We start from the raw sequence: 27,032 nt of genomic DNA on the forward strand, positions 1-27,032 counted from the left end.
TCTGTGGAGAAATGCTGTATTTGTGTCAAAGCTGCTGCTGAGAATTACTTCCCAGTGCTGCTAAAAACATAGCTCCAAAACAGATCCTTGAATAGTGTGGGTTTTATAGAGAGTTTTTAAAAACCCAGAGAAACCTAGATAAAAGAAGTGTGATTCTTTTGAAATTTCAGTGCCACAGTAACTAGAAATTTAACTGTCATTTAAATAAGGATATAGTCTGGGTTTGGTGCTTCAGCTTTTTCTTGTTAGAGTTCTATGTGACTGCTCTGCTTTTCACATTCAGAAGTTGGACACTTTGGTACAGAAAGTTCTAGTTACCACATTTTTGTGTTAATTAATATTTTCATATTTTGAATACTGTTGCTTGGATATATGTATAGGGAAGTATGAAAATAGGCAATTATAAAACTAAAATAAGAACTCTTTTCTCTTAATCTTTGTGAAATCTAGTTGTGTTAAGTGATTTTTACACTGTTCTGCCCCATCTTTCTGACTGGTCGCCTGTTGTGAGGTTTGTAATCTACAAAAGGACATCTGACAAGAAAGAATAACTGCAATTTTGTCTTTTTAAAGCAAGATGAGGAAATAGGTTTCTTTTTTACACATTTCCTACACTTTGGTGTCTCATACAAAACCTGTGTTTTTAACTGAAAACATCTAGATTCCATTATTACATGAGACCAGCTTGAATATTGTAAGTCTAATCAAGGACACTGTTGGAAATTATGATGCTGTGGATGTTTGTTTTCTCTTTGAGTGCTCAGAGCACATCCTGCTTTCCTTCACTTGGAACAAAATGGTCTGACCGTGCCAGTGACACCACTGAGAAAATTGCATCTCCTTAAATATGACTTGAATATTTGCCTCTGTTTCAATTAGAAACATTTCAAAACCCCTAAAAGTGACAGTATTTAAATAATGTTTTTTATATTTCAGTCCTAGCTTAAGTCCTTTTTATGGGATATGCTGTAGGTGTACCAGTAGAGTTAGAAGTGTCATAATTTGGTTTTGATTCTTAATGACTGTGAATTGGAAGATAAAAATTTTGTTCCGTGAATAGAAGAGTGAACTCTTCCTCACATTCTTGTGTTTGAAATTGTTTGAATATTTTATGCTCTAAGTTCATGATTTTAATATACATGAAAAAAAATTCCCCCTAAGATAATAAGTGAAGAAGATTCCAATAATAGTCAAGTAATGTATTGTATTATTTTAAATTGTGATTTTTTTTGAGAGAGAGGAAATAAAAGGTAAAAGCCTTCCTGTTTTGCTGTACCTTTTTAGTTCTGTAACAGGTTGGATTTTTGTTTTCTAGTTGAAATATCAATGATGGCACATGAATAATTTGAGATGGCACTACTTTCTTTTTATATTCAGGAATGGATCCAGCAGAACAACATTTTATCAATTGTATTAAGAGATAGTCTTCATCAACCTCAATATGTAGAAAAACTTGAGAAAATTCTCCGATTTGTCATCAAAGAGAAAGCTCTCACTTTGCAGGATCTTGACAACATTTGGGCTGCACAGGTAAATAATTCAACTGCTTGTCTGCTGCTGCACAGGAGGCATGTCCTTGTGTGTCGTGTTGGGAAGAGAACCTGGGCTGCTTCTGCTCTGTGTTAGACAAAGCTAAAGAGAAAATTGACATGAAATGAGGCCTTGGAGCTTAAAGTTGTCATCTCAAATGTCTCCAGTGGAAGGGGTCAGCTTCTATGTAAACTTGAGGGAACAGTTCAGAACATGGTGCAGAGATGATCCTTTTTAAATATTAAGGAACCTTCAGCATTGAGCAAAGAAAGACATGATACATGATAGCTTAGTTTTTTAAAATGCATGAAGAAATACGTGTTGCTAGTCTCTGAATCCCCCACAGTTGTGTAAGTTTTTCCTGGGCAGAGTGTGATTAGTAAGGCTTATAACAATGACTGTTCTAGAAGTTGTTTAACTGCAAGTTCTTTTCCTTGTGTTGCAATAATTATTTTTGAAAAATTACAAATTTTGCGATGTTGAATTTTTTACTTATGTGACTGGGGAGGCTGGACTTCCTTAACTGTGGGCTGCACGAGTTTAACACACAGACTAGGCAGCTGGAGAGACAAAATCATTAAGAATTACTGAGCATACAGAAAATTTAAAAAAATAGGGTAGAAACATAAATAATGGGTAGTGAAACTCTGATTGTACAGTTAAGTCCTCAGGCCAGTCTTTAAAGTGTAGGAAAGCTAACTGTGGTTTCCGAGACAGAGAGGGAGGGCTGTACTGGTTTGGGAGGGACAGAGTTAAATTTCTCCATAGTAGCTTCTGTAGTAACTATGTCATCTCAATTCTGAGTTTTCTTACTTTCACTCCCCTGACTCTCTTCCCCCATGGCATTATGGGATGGAGAGCTCAGTGAGCAGCTCTGTGGTGCTCAGTTACCTTGAGGAGGGCTAATACAAGTCTGGTTATTTTGGTAACACAGTTTACATGTGTCCATGCTGTTCTGAGACTATAACATTTGGCTTAAGTGGAGTTGTTTTCAGGTTACATTTAAAACACTTGGGACTGCAGGTGATGTAGGGGAGGTCTCTGGTGTTGCAGGTAACTTTATCATGCCTGGGCTTCAATTCCAGCATGGCAGTAACTGCACAGGCTGAAGCTCAATACAGTCTGTTTTTATTATCCCAAAGTCCTGTTAATCCAAAAATTTTTAAAAAACTTGTCATGTAGCAGAGCAATACTCAGATTACTGGAATAAAGGTCTTGGATCATACTGTTAGTTTTCTGCTTGTGGTCTGTAGATTTTTCCAGACTACACGATACCTGTGGAGGAAAAAACCCAACAAAATGTTGAGAGGTTAATTTGCTGTTAGTAAGCCTCTTTTACCTATTTTAGAGACTCACTTTTAATAAGAGGAGAAAAAAATCTTAAAATTGAAAAAAAAAAAAAAAAAAGTCTTCCAAGCGATTACCTTGCTCCTAGTGCTTGGAAATAGGACATGTGGATAAGCTAGTGTAAGTCAAACTTTCTACCCTTCCAGAAAAATGTGAATAACCCTTTAAAAATGGACATAGTCCACCCTAACAGTTGAAAAAAATCAGGAATAAATAAGAGCAATATCAAAAGCAATGTTCCTTGCCCTTAAATGCATATCTTACTCTGCTCACTTCTTATTCTTTCAAGTAGGTGGCTACTGCAGTGCTCTGGCTGTAATTTTGCCCTGTACTTTTTTTGTGTGAAAGTAACTCTTATTCAGGTTAATTCATGGCCTTAACCATGGGATTATAATGGACTAAAAATTAAGAGTACTAAAATCTGCTAATACAGAATGATTTTCACCTACTTCATTACTCCCTGTGTATAGTAATTTTTATAAGTTCTTATTAAATGACTGCTCCTGAGAGCAGCTGGGGCATGAAATTCAGTAGTGAGGAGTTGATTTACTGTGTAGCTTTATATAACAGGCTATTTTAGCTTGGCCTCAGTGCAGCAGTGGGGAGGTTCTGCTTTCAGGCTCAAGCACTTGTGTTGCAGCCTGGGTTTCGAGGGTGAGCATGCACCTGAGACTCTTAGTATTACTGAAAGTAATTCAATTATGCTGCTTTTACCTTTCAAAGGCAACACAAGTTTTAATTTTATTGAAGTGTCTTAAAAAGCCAGTGCTCACAATATAGGAGTGTATTCGATTCAAGGAATAATGTTGGAAGTTTCTAAATGCAAGCATTAAGTTGCAGCCTCTGGAGTTGCAGGTAAAGGTCCAGCTGTACAAAATACAGAATGGCAGAGGCTGAGGTCTTATGACTTACATTCTGGAGTATTTCACTGGAACTTCCCAGGCATTTCCCTGTTCCTGTGCAGCAAGCTGGCAGGTTCCTTACCTCCTCCCACTGTCTGGTTTTGCTTCCCCAGACCCTTCAGTGCTTAATGGCTGCCCCATATCTGTTAAAAACTTCCCAGATCAAGGTTGTTACCTACCTTGTTCTTGTTCTTCTTGCTTCCCCCAGGAGCTGGCCATACTTCTCCTTTTATTTGTTATATTTTACATGCTCTTTCTGCCCTGCATGTTTCAGTTTTTCTTTCTATCCAGGAAATAGTCTGGTAAGAGGAAAAAAAAATTACATGATGTTTTCCAAAGTCAAGTGGAATTACAGGTTTAGTAATTTCCCCCTCTTGTAATCTGACCCATAATGTGAAAACAAACATTACGACTTAAAATTACTTTTTTTAAAACAAAAATTTATGGCACCTTATAAAGAATTTAAGGCACAGCATGTAACAAAACTATTAGTCTGGTTTTGGTTTTTAGTTTTGGTTTTAAATTACTGATGGAAGTTTTTAGTCGGAATTGAATTTCAAAAGTGCTTATACATGTATTTTTAATAGTGTACAAGATTAATTACATCAGAATGTGTATTCTAGGTATTTGTTTTGCATTTTTTATTTCTCTCTTATAGCAAAATTTTCTACAGTAAATCAGATATTGATTCTCATAGTCCAAATTTGTTGGTTTTTGAGTGCAGATGTAAAGTGCAGAATGTGTTTTCAAGCCTGGGCAGAAAATTGTCTTCATGCTCAGAGTTAAATGGAACTAGTTTTTTTCCTCTCATCGTCTTCCTCCTTAAATGTCAAAATTGTGATGTACACCAAACTCTCACTTAAAACCCTATCTAGTATAAAACTCAACATCTTGTCTTTTGTTGTTTCATTGCTAGATTTGTAAGTTTAAAAGCTTCTGGACTTCAAAACATTGTCTGGTAACAAGTTGTTAGTAATAGAAGGCTTTAGTTGTCTGTGAATCCACTAACACAAAGGAAGTACTTCAGCCTGAGAAACTATGTAGAAGTACTAAAAATTGGTTTACACCTTAAAACACCTCAGTGAAATTCAGGAGTGGATTTTGAGTAATTTCTTATTTAAAAAACCACCATACCATAACCCATTCCCCCACCCCCCCGCAAAAAAAAAAAAAAAAAAAAAAAAAAAAAAAAAAAAAAAAAAAAAACCACAAAAAACCACCACGTTAAAATACCAGTTTGTAAGTTTTAGACTTTTTTTGTCCACTGTCCCAGCTTGATTTTATAGCAGGAACAAAAGTATAAATATTTTGATGCTGCAGTATTTATGTTCTAAATAAATACTTGTGTGCACACACACAAAGCACACTTAAATACTTACACTTATAAGGGAAATCTAAATATTATGAATTCCCAGTGAAGTATTCAGTTTGCTGTGGTGCTCCCACAGCATCAGCTTTTCTTGCTGGCCACCTCTAACAGTCTGCCTGAAAAAACTGTGTAGAATGTCTTGCTGCTTGACTTTATATGAATTGTTGGTGGATTCTTTTTCTTTTCCTTCCTGACAGGCAGGAAAACATGAAGCCATTGTAAAAAATGTACATGATCTCCTCGCAAAATTAGCTTGGGATTTCTCTCCTGAACAGCTTGATCACCTGTTTGATTGTTTTAAGGTAATTTTGTGTTTTGACTGTGTCCAGGAAATGGATTGTCAGGGTGTGTGTTAATTTGTGGCTTTTTCAGTGTCTTTCTTTCTGCTTTTAGATTTGCTCACTTTCTGTGTGTTAAAAGACTTGGTAATGTCTAGCAACAGTCTATAATATTTAATTCTAGAAAGGCTGTTCTTTAATGAGCACTCCTTCTGAGATTTTCTGTTTACTTCCTGCCTAAAACAAAGGCTGCTTATGTTTGTTTAGTAGACAGTTTTGTTTTGTGGTTTGAACACTTGAGGATAATGCAGATCTGTGAAGCCTGTAGTGTTAGTTACATTTAGAAATCGTAGGAATATAGAATTTTCCAAACAAAATAAGTTATTTGTCTTAAATACCTTTTTGCATTTGTTGCAAATTAAGAAGTGTTTGGTGATTTAGTAAATTATGGTTTTCTCCTGGCATTAGAGTAGATTTTGTCAGGTTTACTGGGCAGTGCTACTTTTGATCTTTTAAGCAGAGGAGATCAAGGACTTCCGTTCCCTGCTCCCCCAACTTCCTCTTTATCATGTAATAACTTTTCTCTGTTTACCTTACATTCAAAATGAAACAGTCTCAGGAAGATAAAGTTTAATGTTTATAAACACATAGTGATTTGTTTGAAATGACAAAACAACTCGTTTCTGAAAGTTTATGTTATTCATTGGCTTTTACGTATAACATTTAACATTTGCAGCTTCCAATAGTGGTGCTTTCCAGCTTGTTTTACTGTTTCACTTTCAGGACATGATCTGCTGTACTAGAAAATGCAAGCCAGCTTTGTAGACTCTTGTTTTCTCTTTTTAGATAAATACATTATAGTCATATTTTGGCTTACAGGCAATTTATGCTTCGTTTAATGTGGTCTTGTAGTTTGGTGAATGTGGGTCTAATGTTCTGTAGTTCAGATACTCAACAGAGTGCTCAGAAATTCTGTGTGTAAACTGTTGTGTCTGACCTTGACAGATGAATATGAAGTGATGCTATATTGAAAACTTTCCCAGGAAAAGGTTAATTTAATGCAGGGGCCATGTGTTTCAGTCAGATTCAGAGGCAGGAGTGATACTGAAGTTTTACATATGTAGTAATTATTAGTTATTTGAGAAGTCTTCTAAGTGTTAAGCACAGGAGTTTTGTTAAAGCATTTGAAAGAAACAGCTGAGTCCACTCTGTTGGTGAAATTGTCAATGGTAATGTTAACTTTTTCAAGCACATCTGTGACCTTTAAACAAAGAGCCATCTTTTTTAAGCCTCAAGTTGAATCTGCTGTGGTTGCAAGTACTAGAAGACCAATTCATCTGTGTCTGGCTTATGTATTGCTCTAATTTGCTATTGATTATTAATGACAGTAATTAATGTGAAAATTCTTTATGTAGTTGCATCACTTTATTGTTGCATCATTTATTAACAGTGCAGGTTATATGTGAAACTTTGAACCAAAGGAGTTCTGTAATGTTTTTTACAAACACTGTCTTAGGCAAGTTGGACGAACGCGAGCAAGAAACAGCGTGAGAAACTGCTGGAGTTAATTCGGCGCCTTGCGGAGGATGACAAGGACGGTGTGATGGCACACAAAGTGCTGAACCTTTTGTGGAATTTGGCTCACAGTGATGATGTGCCAGTTGATATCATGGACCAGGCTCTTAGTGCCCATATTAAAATCTTAGATTACAGCTGTTCACAGGTGAGTAGTCCGCTATAAAATCAGTCAAGAGTTTCCTTCCATTCCCCATGAAAAATTCAAGGTATTTGTAAATTTAACAAAAGTGTTACTTACATAAATTTGTATGGTTCTACCAACATCCCGGTACTTTTAAAATGTTGCAGGACATCTTTTAATTAACACAGTTGGTGCTTTAATAGGAGAGAGTGTAATACATCAGAACTCTGCCAAAAGAAATAGGGAGAAAGGAAAAGCAGCCCTCCTGCCCCTCAAACTCCATCATGCTGATTTGTTTCAGTGGGTTTTGTTGAGGGTTTTTTGTGCCAGTAAGTCCTTACCTGTCTTGTATGATGATAGAAAGGACCTAGCAAGATCTTTTTGGTTCTATTATACACTCTCCTTCCCCAGCCAAACTTCTGTGGAAGTCTGTCAGAGTAGTAATTAATTATGGTTTGAAATGAATCCATTATCCATCTTGCTAAGAAACAGTTTCTCATTGTTTCTTGATATTTTACCGAAGTGAGTAGAAATAAATGAAAGAGGAGAGAGCAAATTATTTAAACACTTGTTAAATAAGTAGAGGGCTTGAGTACAGGAAGTTTGTAACACACTGGTAGCTTCTGCCAGCATGTAGTGCTGCTCAGATACTTCTGTTATGCTTTCATGCTTCGGTCCTCAGGTGATCCAGTATTTGTTTGATTTTGTGTGTTCTATCTTGGAAGCAATGAAAGGGAATTAGGATGGTTCTGCCATATGCCTGGTTTTGATTGTAAACTGCTGTTCTTTAAGGATCGAGATACACAAAAGATCCAATGGATAGATCGTTTTATAGAAGAACTTCGCACAAATGACAAATGGGTCATTCCTGCACTGAAACAGATCAGAGAGATTTGCAGTTTGTTTGGTGAAGCACCACAGAACTTGAGGTAAGAATGGGATTCAGATAAAATTTTGTCTGTTAAAAGTTGGATGAGTTGGATTTGATTTTTTTTTTTTTTAAGAGGTCAGAAAAGTCTAGGAAAAACCATAATCCGCATTGGAAGTTATGGTCTTGAGTTTGTTCTAATCTGTATAAATAGTGTCTGAAAAGTCAGACACCTAAGTTTGGTAAGATAGCATTAGCTGCTCCTACATGCATGTTTTTAATGATTTTTATGCTAATCTAGTGGAAAATCTAGGTTTCTTTTTCAGTTATTCATGGACTTTCCTGCCTAACAATGGAATTATCTTATATACGTTTATAAGCATAAGTACATTTTACGAGCCTATATGGCTGTATGCACACACGTACATACATAAACATAGCCACCCACCTTGTTCCTTGATGATAAATTCTTGCAGGTCATCTAGTTCAAATGGTTAAAATCAAAGGTAACCTTATGGTCTGGGAGAAATTCTCTACCGATTTTCTCTCCTGAATGGAATAGATTAGAAATGTGTGGCATTTGGCTTATTTGACTTAAGAGGTTGGTTTGTTTGTTTTGTGGGGAGTTCATTTGATGTTTGTTTCTGAAAGGAATAAATAATGAGAAGCCATTATCTCTTTGGACTTGTTGAAGTATATTATACATGATTATTTTAATTATTTTAAATATCTTCTCAGTAAGAAAGACTGAGCCTCTAAGAGTGTTTGTATCCATGTCAGAATTTTTACAAACTTCTGAAAAACATTGTTGGCATATCAGTGTTGCACAATTGCTTTGTTTTAATTCTTGTAAGCAGATAAAGCATTCAAATCAGTGTTGCTATTACAGTTGGCTCACAAGAACGATCTAATCAGGGAAAGTTGAGGGAAATAAGCCACAGTTTGCAACAGCACTATCTTCTTATTTTCAGGAGCTGTGATAATGTTGCATTCCTGGCTTTTGGAGTTTTCTTTATTAATTTAGTTTGCAACATACTTCTCAGATTTTCAGTATATTTTAATTCATTACAGTTTTACATTAATGATTGTTTAAGGTTTATCCAAAAAGGTCACAGAATTACCTGGTAATTCACAGAAAAGTCTTGTTTTCACCGTCTTGGAATCCTTAACCTTTCTCATGCTGTAAGATCCAGGCAAACCAAGCTACCTGGTTATTCAAGTTGGATGCTTTTAGCACAGTGCCTTAACCAAAAGGTGCTTTGCTTTAAGGAATTAATTACTGGAACACTTCAGTCATTCAAGGCACTGATTTAGGTTTGTGCTCTGAAGTAATCTTGGGAGGAACTGAAGGTCTTTTGGTCGTGGAAGTGTAGGTTTCCCCTATGGTCTGTGTTCAGTTAAATGGTTTGAATGTCTCTCCTCTTTTTTTAAATCTGACCATATCTTCCTCAGATTTCAGGGCAGTCTGCATTGCAGTATGTAGTGGCACCTTATTTTTATACAGAATTTCAAAAAAAATATGGCAGGAAAGTGAACTTGCAATTGAAAGTTTTAACCAAGGAATTTAAAACCCTTTTATTTTCTGAATAACTCTTAATATTGATACAGTTTGGAAACTGTAATGCATGCATACAGTACCTCTTCTAACAGCTTACCTTATCTGACTTAAAACTTAAACATCCTTCTAGAATTTGGAGTAAAAATAGGTCCAAACAGGTGTTTGTGACAACTGCCTCAAAAACATGTCAGGGCAGATACTCTTTATGCTACTCTTTTGAGGTGGGTCAGCTGCCTGGCACTGGCAATGGAAAGTTCAGTCCAGATCAGCAAGTGCTGCTGATCTTGGCAAAAATCTGTATAAATTATCTTATGCCATTGGCACTGTAGAAATTCTTTTGAGGGGGAGGTTTTTATTGTTGCTAGTTATTCATGCAGTTGAACAAAGTGATGAATTTGTTATACAATTGCTGTGGCAAAATTTAGCTCCCTGACAGAGAAATGCTACATGTGTCAGGAAATTCAGCTTAACCAGAATTAAAACAGAAAATAATATTTATATAAGTACAAGGACTCTTATGTGTGCAAAGATGCTTATTAATACCTAGGGTTAGTCGCCTTTATTACTCAGAATATTGACCTTTAGTTTACAGATAATCATATTAATTCTCTCTGTGTTGTATGATACAGCCTCCTGTAGACCAATATCAAATGCTTAAGTCTGACCTGTGTCTACCTGAACAGTAGAAGACCAGACTCTTAAATTACTTGTCCAGGAGAATTGACTGAACACTGAGACTTCAGAGGTTTCATAGTGCTTTAAGGCAACAGTGATGCTTCAGGTCACTCTTTAGCATAAGTAGTAGAATTTGTGAGGGTTGACTGCTGCAATTTGGATTTAAATCTGAATAATCTGCACTCTCTTTTAGTGGTACATAGCATTTGTTCAGTTAGCACAATTGCCATCTTCAGAAGCTGAGTTACATATGTAGTATTATATTGGGTGAGTTGTATGTGCAGATAAATAATTCTCTTTAATCCATTTAAATTAAATTGTTTGGAATTTTGCTGTTGCTGGTTTGCCAGTATTTTTCTAACAAATAATCATTCTAGCTGTGTCCTTTTTCATAATCTGAAATAATTTGTCATCCCTTTCAAAATGCTATTTTTTCTTTTTATACGTTGAATTTTGGTATCCATTTACTATAAACACAATGAAAATATGAGTTTTTCTGTTAACTTCAATCTTTCAAGCTCCTTAGTTATTGCACATTAATGAGGGCCTAGTAACTAATAATATATGTAATTATGAATGATTACATTAAATAAATATTAATATTTGTTTAATGTTATTTGTTTAATATTTCATGATATTTTATTAATGTTAATAATGTTTACTAATAATCACATTAAGTAAACATTAATAATAATGTAATGTTATTAAAGGTTAAATGATTGTGTCCCAATGGCAACATCATATTAATCTAACCTTAGATGCTTAAGGAAAATTTTAGTTGCATGTAGACTTGGTCTTAATACTAGAAAACATGCTGGAAGCTCTTGTCAGGTCAGCCTTTTCCCCTGTGCCTAAAGACAATCTTATTGCCCTTGTGTTTGTCCTAGCAATGGATCAACATAACATCGGAAATGTTGCTCATGATCTCTGTTATAACTCTAGTTGTTTCAATTATTAAGCTTTTTGAAGTCATTGCAAACCACAATGGATCCATGTTCAAATGCACTTTTTGTGCATGTGGCAGAGAGAGGAGAGAAATAAAAAATATCTAACAGAGAACATTGTAGTCTTCTGCTGATAAACTTTGGTTTTGATGTTTTTGATTTTGATAAACTTTTTGGTTTTGATGTTGATACAAATGCATAATATTATGAATATAAATACGCAATCCACTATCTCTGATTCCACAAAATAACCCACCTTGGTTCTGTTTGTTTCTTCAGTTGTTTGACTATATGTATTTCCTAAATAATCAGGGTTCTTATTTACTGTTACCTTTTGTGAATGCAGTTCCCTTGTTTAGAGACAACATCTTGAGTAACCACTGAAATAGACATCCAGGCTTTTGCTGGATTTGCTGCTGCTTTATTCTGAGTAAGAAAGTTGGTGGAGATGGAGTGAAACATAATTAGAAAGTTTCTTAAAGTGTAAACAGAGAATCTTTTGAATATATGAAGTCCTGTATGTTTTCCTTTTTTCATACATTTTGATTTCTCTCTGACAGATGTCTGGGTATTTGGGTTTAACACCATTTGTGTTTGAAGTGCCCCTTTCAAACTGTTTTAGAAAATTCTGCGTGTTATGGAATTTAATCTTCTGAAAAGCACAGTGCTTAGCAGGCTGAATTCTGTTGGTTGCAGATAAAATAATTATTGGCAGGGTGTTGATGGCTTCTGTCTTTTAAACCCAGATGGGCACTGATCTTTGGCCAGTGAATCAATTAATCTGTTGCTGTTACCTCTACAGTGAAATGTGGTTATCAGCTGCAAAGATCACTGTCAGCTATGCTGGAACTGGGATTTCTTGCCTTCCTCCCCACTGTTCCCTAAAGGTGTGGCAGTACTGTGGAGTGCTCTAGGCCATGTAGCATGGACACTCTCTTTCCCAGAAAGGATGAGAATTCCTACCTGTAAGCCACTCAGCTGATTCTGAGGTCTACTTGTTTAAGTGTTGAAAGAATGGAGAACAATTTTGAAATCACATCTCTCTTTAGGGCAGGCTATGGGATTGGCTGAGTGGCAGGGAGGAATGCTGCTCTTCCTCCTGACACCCACTTGTTTTCTTTTTTCTCTCTTTACCATGGAAGAGCAGTACTGGTTTATGCAGTCAAGATCAGTGCTCTGACCTACAGCTACAGCAGTTGAGACATTTTGAGAGTGTCCTGCAGAGATGATGAGTCCCCAGGCTCTAGAATTTGATAGTGTTCATGGCATGTGGGTCTTGGACACAAGCTCTGTCTTTTCTTTTGCTTTTGTCATTTGAATATTTCTGGTGCTGTTTAAGATTAGCATTTTTGGTCAAGTCTTGATAATACACTTCACTTGTAATCTAATTATTTCTTTGTGGTATTTCCTTGAACTTGTCCAGGGGGTTTTAGGTTATATGCTCTTGTGTAACAGCTTTTTTGGCTTGTACCAACATTTTTTCACATAGTCATTATTAGAAAAAAATTAATACTTTTTTTAGGATTTTAAAGTACTGAAATGATTGGTGTGGTTATTGGCTAGTGTGCTTTGACTCTGGTGTTGAGTTTTACTTGGTGTTTTAATGTTAAATATGGAGAAGAGTATCAGATGGCTGTGGGAGAAACCAGGGTAATGTGTATTGTAGTTATACTGTAGTTGAGGGTCTCTGTGCTGCATTTTGGACAGGTGTTTATTTATCTTCTGCCTTGCTGCAGATATTGTCCCTCCAGCACACTGAGCTGCTCACATTGCTTTGATGTTTTCCATACATATTGTAACTGTAATTATTATTATATTATTATAATGCTCATAAATGAGCTGCTTTAGTAACTGATAATAACTGTTGATATGTCAGAAGATAGAAAAGTATTGTCAGAAACTTAATCTGTGTTCTGTTTGAGATGTTGTAGGAAAATTTGCACCTTGCATCAAAGGTGTTTCTCTTAAATTGATTTCTGAACTATTTGCTGCAAAGCTTCTTTCTTTTCCTCTGACACTTGTATTTTCATTTCAGTCAAACTCAGCGAAGTCCTCACGTGTTTTACCGACATGACTTAATCAATCAACTTCAGCACAATCACGCCCTCGTTACACTGGTTGCAGAAAACCTCTCTGCCTATATGGAAAGCATGAGGCAGTATGCTAAAGGTGAGTGTTAACATGGAAGTTGCTTCATGGAGTATAGGAGAACTCCAGTTGAAAATGGAGTTAAATTCCCATAATAAAATAACTGTTAAGTTTATTTGTTTAATTTTCAAGCATCTATGGGGTTAATAGCCTTTGTGGTGACTGGTTTGGTTAGAAAACCTTAAAATACTAATTTTTTCTTTTTTATAATTGAAATGTGTGTTTTGCAGCAGAATATGAGAAAGTGGCAGCCATTGTTTATCTATGGATTGATAAAAATCATCTTAACCAGCTTAAGCTAGGGTAGTTACTTTGTGGAAGGTTCTAGTAGTAAAACTTCTAGTTTTGAATTTTGAAGGCTCCTTTGAGAAGTGTTTTTATCACCTCAATTTGCAGCCAATATTTGGAATTTGTCATGGAGAAGGACTTCAAACCACAGGGATACCATTTCTTTTTCCTGTGTAATTTGCAGCACTTGTGTTAGTGTTTTTGTATTTTAGGCTAAATCCAGCTCTTTGCTAGATGAATTTACCCTTTTACTCTGGATTAACTTTTACCTACTGAGGTAGAAGTGTGGAAGTGAAGGTGAACAGTGGACCAGGAAATTCAGTACACTGGACCACAGTTCTATAAATATAAAATGATGCCAACAGAAGTGAAAGGAGGAGATTTACACCCTTGACTTTACTTACTGGAACCAAAGACTGTTCTACCCTGGCCTTATAACAGTCTGGCAGCCTTTCTGTTGGATGTCAAAAATGACACAGTGTGTTCTGGAGGAATTCAATGTAGGTCATTCAGAGAGGGCAGTTTATTTGTCTCTTGGAAAGCTTCTATCTACCAGTGCACAGGAAAGTAGCCTTTTGGACTTCATGTGTTTTGGAGTATTAAATATATATATTTATATGTGTGTGTGTGTGTATATATATGTATTTTGTATAAGAGTTACCAAAAATACATACCTGAGGAGTTGTGTAAATAGTGGTGCTCTGTGAAGATGGCCACTTCAATGAGGTGTAGGCCACTGAGAATAACATTCAGTTAAATCTACATACTGCAGCTGTATTTCTCTATTCAGGAATACATGAGGGAGGGGGGTTACCCTAATTTAAGTTCCTTAACTAATGATAGCATTGCACTAATTCATGTTAAAATAATACTAAATTATTTGGTCTGTTCTCACTGTTAGGCTAGGAACTATTTTTAATTTGTCTTATTTTTAATTCTCAAGCCAAAAGGTAATTTTTGAAAATATTGTTAACCTATCGAATTGTTGAAGGCAGAAGAATTAGGCTGATGTCTTGCATGATTCTTTTCCTTTCCCAAAAACCCACATTGCCCTGCCCCTTCCCAGCTATAATGACTTAGTTAAGCATTAATACAGACATCTTCAGTGCAATAGGAATTACAAGTGTGTAAAGGGTTTAAATTTAATCTAATTACAAAGCAATTAAATTGCTGTTTCTCAAGATGAAGCTGCTGCAGAACTTCTCATTTGTATCAGAGTACAAAAGCAGATCAATAATAATGTGGGGATTTTTATTAGCTGCTTTATTGCGTTATTAAGGGCAACCAGGAAATCTTCCTCATGTTGCAGATACTGTGCTCACTGTAATCCACAGTTCCTGTGCAAAAAACTCTTTTAATTTTCAGTTTTATATACTAAATAGAGCAGAACATAGAGTACTGTGAAGTTTGTCTTCCATGCCTTCATGGAGGGGGAGGAATTATGCCAGGGGGCCATATAAATGAAAGGAAATAAATGAAAGGGGAAGAAAGAAGATTATGCATGTGAAGACAGAAAGAACTGGAAGCTGTAGAATGAAGCTTGGGTGGAGAAGGTGAATGAGATGAGGGGGGAAATTCAAGGCTAAGTCCCAAACAATGACACAGGTCAAACAAATGCCACAGAAATAAAAAATCCAGTAGTCAACAGACATTCTTGGCACTTAACACTGCAATTACCGTGTAATTTGGACATTTTAAAATTAATTTGAATTTACCATATGTTTGTTTTCCTTGAAGTCTTCCCTGGTTGTGTTCAGTGATGGAGAACAGTGTTCCTATTCTTCTGTTATCCACTAATGCGTGGTGGTTTCTGGGATACTCCCCTTTATATGTTTGCCTTTTTAAGGTTAAAAACAAGCCTAGTCTATGCTTCTGAACTTTTTCCATGCCCTGTGATTTTCACTTCTATTGAACTCATCCTTTCCTTCAGCTCTCCGTGAGATGAAACAACTGCTCTTGGATTTTGTAGTCCTGAAGGAGGTCACAGTTTCACCTTTTCAACGATTAATCAAAGATCTTCTGAAAAATTTAAAAGATTGCTAGCCAATTCTCCTTTATTTCTGTTTTCCTGCAATAATAAAAACTCCAAAGTGTTAATGAAATGGATTTGTAGAAAATGAACCATATGATCTTCTGTGTGTGTTTATCACTAATTATACGTAAATTTTCAAGTGGTTGTTTTCTGCTCCAGTATGTAACAGGAATTTTTAAGGAGATCACACTTTGACTTGCTGTGGGATGTACAGAGTAGAAAATAAATTGGGAGATGTAGAAAGAATGTGATATAGAAAATATTTAGGAAAGTGGAATTTTTTTGTAGTGCAGAGTTTTTCAGAATTCTGAAGTACATCCACACTGCCTTTCTGCAGCTGCATGGCTTTGAGTTCTCCTGTCATTACTGCTATTGACGTTGTGTCTGTGAATTAAACTCTAGTCAGGAAGAAAAAGCCCAGATAGTCCCCACAGTGAAAATAAACCAACATCACAACCTCCCCCTCAGCAAATCAAAATCAAACAAAAAACCCACCCACAACACCCAACACTTCAAATAATCAATTTTAATTTCTCTGCAATATGCTTATCTACCCTGATTTTTTTTCTGCTGGAGACACAGCATATTTTGCTTGTTTTCTACTTCTAATTCTTAAATTATTTTTGTTCACATACTTTTATATTATTTCTTCAGATTTTTTTTCACATTTCTCCTTTTGCTAATTGCTCATTTATGATCATTTCATTAAGGTTATGGTTTGATTTTTAAGGATTTCTGATTAACATAATGTCTTCAGTTTTGCAGACATCAGTTAACTACTGGTGTTCTGTTTCCTCTGTCACTCAATTTTTAAGGTACAGTACATTTTACATTTGGATATAGAGAGGAGTATTTATGACAATTTTTTTTCTCTTTATTTTGAAACACTGATGTACTTCTTTTATCCCTCTGCCTGATGTAATAGAAGATACTGTATTTCAACTCTGAAGATAAAATTAAGTATTAACCTTGATGTTGTCATGAGAAGTCTACCATGGCTGGGTCACCTTAGTTAAGGGCAATCTTTACACCTTTGCAAATACGAAATGTAGCATTAATTAGTATATAATGCAGCTGTCGTAATGAATATGTGTCATGATGAAATTCTGCTAGTACAGATGAAGGTAATACAAGTGCAGATCTATATTGTATCTCTTTAATTTAAAAAAAATGAAACAACAGCCAACCACCAAACAATACCATGTTCCTATGAACAAAATTGCTGTTTTTTAAGAAAATATTTTCCTAAACTTTGACAAAATGCAGGTGAAAGTTTGACTTCATGCTTTACTTTCAAAATACTTCTTCTGTTTCAAGCTTGTCAGTATTACAGGCATTTGGGATTTATGTTTGGAGACTTGCAATAAATGATGTCTTATACTTCCTCTGAGTTATGTTGTGTGCATAGCTATGTATAAAGGTGGTAAAGAAATGTAGTTATGATTTCCTCTGGAGAAGAAAAAGCCTAAAAAAATAGAAAAATTAAATTTTGGAAAAGATGCTGCGTAATAAAACTAAAGCATCCTCAGGAAAAAAAGCACTGGATAATTGAGTTATATGCTTGGTATAGTTCTATTTTCAACTAACTTCTGACTTCAAATTGACTACTTGAAAATAGGAAAATTGATGTGAATTAGTAGAGTGCAGTTCCAATTGTTCTGTAACACTTCCATTACATTCTGTAAGACTGAACAGTGAGCAGCTGTTATCTGCACATAATTGTTGACTTGATTATAGACCTCGGTGGTCTTTGCCTGTGCTCAGCTCAGGGGGAAGCATTACCTGGTAGCTGACATGTGAAAACCCTTCCTACATCCCACTGCAAATGTACTGGGTCTGGGTTATTCAGAGTAACAAATCTTCAAACACATCCTGTCTTCTGGAGTCAGCATCACTTTTCTGAATGTGTTGTCTAATAAAATACTTTATTTGCAGAGCATGGTGAATATGATCCTCAGACTGTGAGACCAGGAAGCCGATACAGTCACGTGCAGGAAGTACAGGAGCGGCTTAACTTCTTACGGTGAGTTTTAACTTCAACATTTAACTTATTTAAGAATGCTTTGAATGTTTTTTAAAGACAAACTCTTTGCATTTCTTTCTCTTCTATGACTTTAATTTGTTTTGTTAACTTCTTTCAAAATCAAGATGCAAAGAATACACTGAATGTTTTTGGTTTGGCTTGGGTTTTTTGTTTCCTGGAGGGCTTCTATGCTACTGTTGGGTTATTCAGATAAAGTTTATTAGAATCTTTGGAATCCAAGGCTCTGATTCTGGACTAAGATTTGTACTTTTTCCTCTCTGTGTACGGAACAATACTGATTTAAATAGTGTTATATTTCTATTGGGGTAACTCAGTTTAAAATTTAAAATATTCCAAGGAGGAGTATGGCCATGTGTCCCTGCTTATATCACACCAGATTTGAATCCATGATCATAAACTGACATATACTTTTGTACATTGCTGATACTGCATTGGCAGCAACTGAGCCCTAGAAGGAAAGTGCAATGAAAAATTTATTTGGATTATTTTGGCCAGCTCCTGTTTGAGTAAAATAAGAAAACAAGGGATCTCTGCTGATCACAGAGCAGAATGTTGATGCTTTTTAGGCTAAGTCTCTCTCAGCTTTTTCCTACTTGGTTTTAACCTTTTTTTAGATGAGTGAAAATTTTGGATTGTCAAGTTTTGAACTATTTTTACCTTGTTTTCTAAGGGAGATTTTCTTTTTAAAGTTTTACCAAGAATTTTCATTATCTAAGCTAAAATGTGAACTGTTTAGTAAAATTATACAATAGGATACTTAATGTATCACTCATGCATGTTAACAATTTTAACTTCTTTAGATTTAAGTTCACTATTTGTTAATGTACAGATTTATGAAGTCTTGTGGATGTCAAATGTAGAATATGTATGTAGCAGTTCCTGAAAAGCAGAGCCATAACTCAGTCCTTGATTTCTTTTACATTTAAAAAAAAATTGCATCAGAAAAATTATTCTAAAGAATTTTGATTATCATTTGTTCCTCCTGAAACATCCTTATGTTAGTTCTCAGCATTGAAGATCTTAGTAAATGTTTCATAATAATTGAACACAAAGGAAAAACTTGCTTAAATAAAAGGAAAAATTTCCAGTTAATTAATTTCTGCTTCTGGCTCTGCTCCATGCTATTGATACCTTTTTTGCAATTTTGCTAAAGCAAGTGTTAAAGCATAGCGAATGATTGCAGAACTAATTTTGTCTCATATGTTGTGACCTGATTTTTAGACTAAATAGTTAACATTAGGAAATGTGCATTTCTGTGTATATAAAATGTAAACAATGTTTGATATTTTTGTGTAAGGTCCTTTTTACTGAATTGTGTTCTTTTTTTGTTTGGAATATAAGGTCTTGATCCATTCAAACTTGCTGATGGGGCTAATTATGAGTAGATTGAGATGTAAATAAAGTTTACATACTTGTGATATATACATGTATAATGTGCATATCCAGCTTTGTGCCTGTACTTTTTACTGAATTGTAACTCTGGATGTCTCTTAGACAGTGCTGTTAATTGTCTTTTTGTTTTGCTCAAGATTTTTATTGAAGGATGGTCAGCTGTGGCTCTGTGCCCCTCAGGCGAAGCAAATATGGAAGTGTTTAGCTGAAAATGCGGTTTATCTTTGTGATCGCGAAGCCTGTTTTAAATGGTATTCCAAACTAATGGGGGATGAACCAGACTTAGACCCTGACATTAATAAGGACTTCTTTGAAAATAATGTGCTTCAGCTGGATCCTTCCCTATTAACAGAAAATGGAATGAAATGTTTTGAACGTTTCTTCAAAGCTGTGAACTGTCGAGAAGGAAAGCTAGTAGCAAAGAGACGAGCCTATATGATGGATGATCTGGAATTAATAGGATTAGACTACCTTTGGAGGGTGAGTTAATTGAAGGAAGCATCTGAAAGGTTAACTGCTAAGACTTTCTCAGTCTCTTTGTGTTTTTAGGAATGTGTAATTTATTAGTAATGAACTGAAATTACGAAAATCTACTTTTTCTAACTGAACACATGGCTTTTGACTCCACTGTCCGCCCAGCAAGTATGCAAGTTGGTGACTTTGTAGACTGATGTTTAATGGAAAGTTATTTGAAACATAAGTGTATTTATGTATGCACATGAAATTAAAAATTTGCCTATACCATTGAAGAAGAAAAGATCCTTCCAGGTGACTTATCTGTAGATTTCTCATCTTTTCACATGCACGTTAGGTTTTGTTTCATGCACTTCATAAGCTGTTCCATAGCATTCCTTCCAGTGTGGTAAACTGGAGTGATTTTAGATCAGACCAAGTGATCATTGATCTGATTCTTCCTCTTACAGCCACAACCTTTTGGCTAAACATGGTGGTTTTCTAGGATCTAGATTCCATATATCCACCTATTCTCTATATACAGAATCTTCCCTTTCAGTAGAAAGGTTGAAGCTGCCTGAAGATTTACCAAATCTGTTGGTGAAAACCATCAGTATCTAAACTGTAACCTAATTTTTTCAGGGTATTTCTAGTTCTCAAGAGTAGCGTTAGAGCCCACAGTGGTGCACTGTGACATGATTATTATGGCTGTGTGTCTGTAAAATGTGTACAGCAGCAGTCTTCAGCAATTTTGGTTGTGCCTTGTTGAAGGGTTGGCTATTTTAATCCTGGTGATAATAGTTAAAACCGAAGTAAATCCAAATTTTTATACAGATAAGTTCACATGGTGTTAGTGAACGGAGTCCCCACAGAATGTTAACATGTTTTAGTTTTGGAAATCAGCTTACTCTGGCAGTATGACAAAACTCAGGAAGCTTCACCTCAGTACCCTGCAGGGGTTGTCTGTAAAACCTGGTGACTAGTAATTAAAATTTAGGTTATCAGGTTAGAAGCAGAATTCACTTGCTTGTCCCCCTTCCACCCATTCACAGCCATTTAAATACTTGAAAATTCTGTCTGGTCATGCAGATTGTTGAAGCATCTGAAGAAACGGTTTTCTTAGTCTCTGAAACAAGAGAAAATTTGTAATATTATGTGAACATGAACATGTAAACACTACTTTTATTCTGTTTATAGAACATCAGCCTTTTTACCAACTCTGAGCCTCAAAGCTAGTTATTAATTTTTGTTCATATAATCATCTTAAGTGTAAGTTGTATTGATTGTATTTTGTAACTAAGCATTTTAGTCCCTTTCACCTCATAAGATAATTAGACATACTATTGTGTCAAGAGACTTATGTAGTGGTTTTCTTTTTTCATTTTTATACCAGCAAGTTTTAAGAGATACTAATGCTATTTTTTTTCAATTGTGCTAGGTTGTGATTCAGGGAAATGATGACATCGCAAACAGAGCAATAGACCTTCTTAAAGAGATCTATACTAATCTTGGCCCAAGGTTACAAGTTAATCAGGTAAGAAAAGGCAATGAGAAGACTGGAGCAGAATAAAAAATAGTCTTAAAAATCAGGGTGGTGGTACTTTTATAGTTGAAAGATTTGAAAACAGGAAATAGTTTCTGTATTTTGGAGGGTGAGTCCAACCATCAAATTCTGGGCAGAGGCAGAATTTAAGGTTTTTCCTCGTATTTCCAGACTGAACTCTCATTAATTTTTCATACGAAGTTCATCTGCTGTATTTGCTCTTGCTACTCAGAAAACAGTTAATGTCATATGAGGAAAGCCTTCTGTTGCTCTGCAAATTATGTCACTTACTTATATGAGTATGTTCAGTGGCTGGGTCTATGGGGTGTTGCCACAAACTAATGTAATCTCTATTTTCTGGCATGTCCCTTACAAAGGGTCACTGACTTTCTATGTAATGGTCAAGCTGAGGTCTAGCAAATCAGATATTATCTCCCTGCATTAATATTTGCTGGGAGCTGTGGTTCAGTGGACAGAGAAGAGATACTGGCTTTCTGTAAGGTCAGGAAAAGGGATGTCATCCTCAGGGTCCTTGACAGGCTTGAGCAGTGGACCCTTGAGAACCTTGTGAAGTTCAACAAAGCCAAGTGCACGGTCCTGCAGCTCAGTTGGGGCAATCCCAGGCACAAATAGAGGCTGGGGGATGAAAAGGTCAAGAGCAGCCCTGCAGAGAAGGACTTGGGGGTGTTGATTGACAAGAAGCCCAATGTGCACTGGCAGCCCAGAAAGCAGCCTGTGTCCTGGGCTCCATCAACAGCAGCAGGTCCAGGAAGGGGGTTCTGCCCCTCTTGTCTGCTCTGGTGTGACCCCACCTGCAGTGAGTGCTGCATCCAGCTCTGGGGCCCCTGACATGGGAAGGACGCGGTCCTGCTGATGGCAGTCCAGAAGAGGCCATGAAAATAATCAAGGGCCTGGAGCACCTCTGCTGTGAAGACATGGAGGAAAGAAGACTTTCAGGAGACCTTAGAGGTCTTCCAGTACTTACAGGGTGCTGCAAGAAAGATGGGGAGGGACTTTAGACAAGGGCATGTAGTGACAGGACAAGGGAAAGCTTTAAACTAAAAGAGGGTAGATTTTAATTGGATATTAGGCAGAAATTATTCCTGTGAGGGTGTTGTGTCACTGGCAGAGCTTGCCGCAGAAGCTGTGGGTGCTTCACCTTTGGAAGTGTTCAAGGCCAGGTTGGATGGGACTCTGAGCAGCCTGGCCTCACGGAAGGTGTTGCCCATGGCAGGGAGATTGGAACTGGATGATCTCTAAGGCCCTTTCCAGCCCAAACCATTCCGTAATTACGTGACTGCACGAATTTAGTGGGGGAATATTATCCTTTGGACGATCTCCAGTTGATAACTTGCCAAGTATATTTCTTAAAACTCTGGTATTCTACTTGTCTTGAAAAACACTTGCATAATCTTCAGAGCTGCCAGTCTGCCAGGTCCTGCACAGCTGCTCTAGGTGGGGTGTTCACAGCCATTCAGGCTGTATCTTCCTGCAGTGGCAGATGGCTGGAGGCTTCTGTCTTGCTGTAGGTCTCGGCTTACTAAGCACACATTGATCTGTCCATCTGCACATGCTTTGCTCTGACAATTCCAAAAGTGTTGGACACAAGAATTCTTCACACAGTGTGAGAAAAGGAGGAAGTGGAAGTCCAGTTCAGTGTTCTCTGTTCAAACTGTTTTTCTATTTACATGCAATACAGTTACAGCTGCTGATGACATGAGGTTATTGAAGTGCACACTAAAATAGAGCTATTTATTGATGGGAGTTGCTGGAATGAAACAGCTTTCTTGAGTCACTTCCCTAGTTTGGTTTGGGGGATTTTTTTTCTCTACAATCTGGTCATCCTCCTGAGAAGATGGATTCTAATATGTCTTGTAATTACACCAATTTCTTAATGTAATTAGGTAGTGATCCATGAAGACTTCATTCAGTCCTGTTTCGATCGTCTAAAAGCCTCCTATGATACATTATGTGTGTTGGATGGAGATAAAGACAGTATCAACTGTGCAAGACAAGAAGCAATAAGGATGGTGAGAGTGTTGACTGTTTTAAGAGAGTATATAAATGAATGTGACAGTGATTACCACGAAGAGAGAACTATTCTACCTATGTCAAGGTATGTGTGAAAAAGCAGTATGATGGTTTTGATTTCTGTTAAACTAAGACAGTACTACTATCCTTGGGATTTTTACATTCTAAACGGTTTCTATTCAGGAAATGGTTTCACAGTGTTTCAGATTCCCTTTCCTTTGCTAATACATAAAACTGTATTTTTAAAAAATTTTGAAAGATCAGGCAAATACAAGTATATATGAAAGGGACAGCAGACCTAAGAATAAACTTGGTGTTTTTTTCTGTAACTCGCACAACGTACCTTGAGGCTCAGTTGTTTAGGATATAGTTCTTTATTTCAGATAATTACTTAAAAGCAGTACTGTTCTTTACATTAGCATTGGCAAAGCTTTTTTGTTTCTCACCTCTTACTATATAAAAACATGTTGTGAATGTATATATTCACCTTTCAGAATTGTTTACAGAGATCTCAGTCTTACTTTGCAAGATTAAAATTTTAATTATCTCTAAGTGAAATATTCTGTAAACTCCTCACAAGAAGAGGAAAAAGAGAACAGTACTTCGAAGTATATTTATTTTCTGTATACCTTCACTCTTTTTATACTTGTCTTTGAGTGAAAACTTAGCTTAAGTCCTTTGTGTGTCTATGAAGTTATAACATACTTTTAACTAACAGCTAACATATTTTTAAACACAGTGGAGGTTTTTTGTCCACTTACTTTAAATGCACGTTTTGTCAAAAAAAAAAAAAAGAAATTGGTGTTTTTTCATGGTGTGTCAGTACTTTGCAGTGTTGCTACAGCTCTTCTACATATATTGTATTTGTGCATATATTTATAGCTTTTTTGCATATATTGATTGATCAATTGATTGATCAGTCTTAACAAAGTTTTCTTGATTGTGGGTACATCTTTTTTTATATGGTCTGCTTTTTTGATTAGATTAATCTTTCACAGGCCCTGTTAGCAAAGAGCTTTATGAGGATTTTTTGCCTCTTGTTACATGCGATTAGTTTGTTGGGCTTATCTGGGAACATCTCTCCTAATGAGCTCCCCTGCCATTGTGGGGAGTGTGATCACTGCTAGAAGAAAGTTTCTTCCTTTTTTGACCACTTTAAACTTTTTTAAGATTGTGATTTTAAAAACTGGAATTCTAGGATAAAACTTATAGCAATTTTAGACAGAGGGTATTAAGGCTTGGCAAAATGATGGCTTTTTCTGATCTTGATGTGTTTAAAGCTTGAGTTGCTTTGCTAAAAGAGCAAAACGTTGTTGCCAGTCTGATTAAGCTTTGTTTGCACATTTTGATCAGGGAGTTACAAGACAGAGAAAAGATGTAAAACTTTATGAGAGACTTCTAAAATTTCTGTCAGTGTTCCTAACCTGACTGTAAATTTAACCATATGATTAATTCATTTGTACTGAGTGTGGTTTCATGAAAGGTTGTGTTTATGTTGTTGCTGTAGTTGCTGGGGCGTTCACAAAATCTTCCACTGGAAAATACCATGTAAAGATTTGATGTTGAAATAACAGTCACAAAAAAATGCAGGAGGGAAAAGAATTTATTTAATGAGGACCAAAATAACTTCTGCTGGTTTGTTTGTTTCCAGAGCTTTCCGTGGTAAACATATCACACTCGTAGTTCGTTTTCCAAACCAAGGCCGGCAGGTGGAGGATTTGGATATTTGGTCTCACACAAACGACACGATTGGCCAAGTGCGGCGTTGCATCCTCAATCGCATCAAAGCCAACAGCGCACACACCAAGGTGGAGCTGTTCATTGGGGGTGAGCTGGTGGATCCTGCAGATGACAGAAAATTAATTGGGCAGCTGAATCTCAAAGATAAAACGGTACGTGTTGCAGGCCTGGTATTTTCATCAGTTCAGATATTCCTTCCCTTTTGTAAGTGCTTGAAAACTACCATGCATGGCATCGTTTATTTTTGTGAAATAATTCCATTCTTCCTTCTTACATTATGCTGCTAACATTATATGAGATGTTTATTTGGCAAAGAATCTTAGTTTTTGGGGAGTATTAAAACTATGATTGTGTTTTTCAGCTAATTACAGCTAAGCTTACACAGATAAATTCTAATATGCCCTCAAGTCCAGACAGTTCTTCTGACTCTTCAACTGGCTCTCCGGGCAACCACGGCAATCACTACAGTGATGGTCCAAATCCAGAAGTTGAAAGCTGTTTGCCTGGAGTGGTAAGCATTTTCTGAAATTAGCAGTTCAAACATGTTTTTTCTTACACTTTATCTATGGCTAACAATTTTATGGGTCTTTTTTGTTTTTTCTCTTTTTTTTGATTTGTTTGTTTTAAGATCATGTCACTGCATCCTCGATACATCTCTTTTCTTTGGCAAGTTGCAGACTTGGGCAGTAGTCTAAATATGCCACCTCTTAGAGATGGAGCTCGTGTTCTTATGAAGCTCATGCCACCAGGTAAAACTTAACTATAGGCTTTTTTTAATATCTTGTAATATGCTATATAATGATTTATCATCTGATACATAAAAGTGAAGATAGGGGAGTATTTTGTACTTTCTGGTAATTTATTAGGAGTGTAAAAGATTTCCCAAGTAGTTATTTCTTGTCTGGTATATAAAGTTGCATAGTTTGCAGTTGGTACTGGGGTTCAGTGCCACAGTGCAGTGAAAATAGGGATCATTATATCTTCAAGTAGTTTTATAGCACTGCTTTAAAAGGATCACTTTTGACTGTAATAAGCATTGGAGAACACTGTAGTCTGATTTTGTCTGTAACTTTTGCAACTGTACTGACACACTTAAAATTTTTCAGATTTGTAGTTATAAATAGTACTGAGTTGTTGTGGAGTAGTTTTGCTGCTGCAAAATGCTTACAAGTTGTGTTTTTATTGCAGATAACACTACGGTTGAGAAACTAAGAGCAATTTGTTTAGATCATGCAAAGCTTGGAGAAAGCAGCCTTAGTCCATCCCTTGATTCTCTATTCTTTGGTCCTTCTGCCTCACAAGTGCTGTACCTAACAGAGGTTTGTGATGCTTTGCCTGTTCTTTAAAAATTGTCAGTTTTATGTGGCAGTCCTCTCTGTAATGTTATAGAGGCCTAAAGATCAAATTCTGGTTTGGAATTAACAATTGAAAAGATTTAAAAATTTACTGGCATAAACATGTATGTGGCCAGTGCTGTCAAAGCAGTGCTTATGTAGTGTTGCTATGAAATCTCATGTTCAGTCATCTATATCCGAGCTGGTGCATTTCCATTAAATAACTCTGTATTTTCTTCTACAGGTTGTTTATGCCTTGTTAATGCCTGCCAGTGCACCTCTGGGAGAAGATGCCAGTGACTTCCAATACAACTTCCTGAAAAGTGGTGGTTTGCCTCTTGTGCTTAGCATGCTGACCAGAAATAACTTCCTGCCAAATGCAGATATGGAAACTCGAAGGGGTGCCTACCTTAATGCTCTAAAAATAGCCAAATTATTGCTAACAGCAATTGGATATGGCCATGTTCGAGCTGTGGCAGAAGCTTGTCAGCCAGTTGTGGAAGGCACAAGTACAATTTCACCGGTAATATAAATCTTCCTTGCTGCAAATAGCAACGTGCTCTGTGTTTTATAATGTGCCCAGCAACATCTCTGTAGTTTTCATTGGTAGTCTGTTCTTTGAGTGTGTTGCATATCAAGAACTCATGGTACTTTCAGATAATATTTTGCAATTCTGAAAAAGAGATCAACTTAGTAAACAAATCCTATTTCTTGATGACTGTAAAAAGTTAGGTGTGAGATGCACTTGCTCTATATGTGATTTTCGGTGGATTGTCAGTACAGGTAACTTCTCATTTTAACCTTATTCATCCTTCCGGATAAAATGTCCAGCAGGATAAACACATCATGTGATGTGT

General features: G+C 36.3%; 1 protein-coding gene across 5 annotated transcripts in view; it reads left to right on the forward strand.

The window, feature by feature from the left end:
* Positions 1 to 27,032, forward strand: part of USP9X (ubiquitin specific peptidase 9 X-linked) — a 97,355-nt gene that overhangs the window by 35,239 nt on the left and 35,084 nt on the right. For all 5 annotated transcript variants that reach the window (XR_010743017.1, XR_010743016.1, XM_066314050.1 and 2 more), the window contains exons 10-23: positions 1,378 to 1,530; positions 5,346 to 5,450; positions 6,943 to 7,149; positions 7,918 to 8,054; positions 13,206 to 13,339; positions 17,574 to 17,661; positions 19,212 to 19,554; positions 20,966 to 21,061; positions 22,975 to 23,186; positions 24,753 to 24,993; positions 25,203 to 25,352; positions 25,470 to 25,590; positions 26,030 to 26,160; positions 26,420 to 26,698. Coding sequence is in view for 3 of the 5 variants with exons in the window: in XM_066314050.1 (XP_066170147.1) it covers positions 1,378 to 1,530; positions 5,346 to 5,450; positions 6,943 to 7,149; positions 7,918 to 8,054; positions 13,206 to 13,339; positions 17,574 to 17,661; positions 19,212 to 19,554; positions 20,966 to 21,061; positions 22,975 to 23,186; positions 24,753 to 24,993; positions 25,203 to 25,352; positions 25,470 to 25,590; positions 26,030 to 26,160; positions 26,420 to 26,698 (2,397 nt within the window). In the remaining 2 variants the exon portion in view is untranslated. The remainder of the gene's footprint in view (positions 1 to 1,377; positions 1,531 to 5,345; positions 5,451 to 6,942; positions 7,150 to 7,917; positions 8,055 to 13,205; positions 13,340 to 17,573; positions 17,662 to 19,211; positions 19,555 to 20,965; positions 21,062 to 22,974; positions 23,187 to 24,752; positions 24,994 to 25,202; positions 25,353 to 25,469; positions 25,591 to 26,029; positions 26,161 to 26,419; positions 26,699 to 27,032) is intronic.

Source organism: Sylvia atricapilla, chromosome 2 (assembly GCF_009819655.1).
Source record: "Sylvia atricapilla isolate bSylAtr1 chromosome 2, bSylAtr1.pri, whole genome shotgun sequence".
Classification (NCBI taxonomy): Eukaryota; Metazoa; Chordata; class Aves; order Passeriformes; family Sylviidae; genus Sylvia; species Sylvia atricapilla.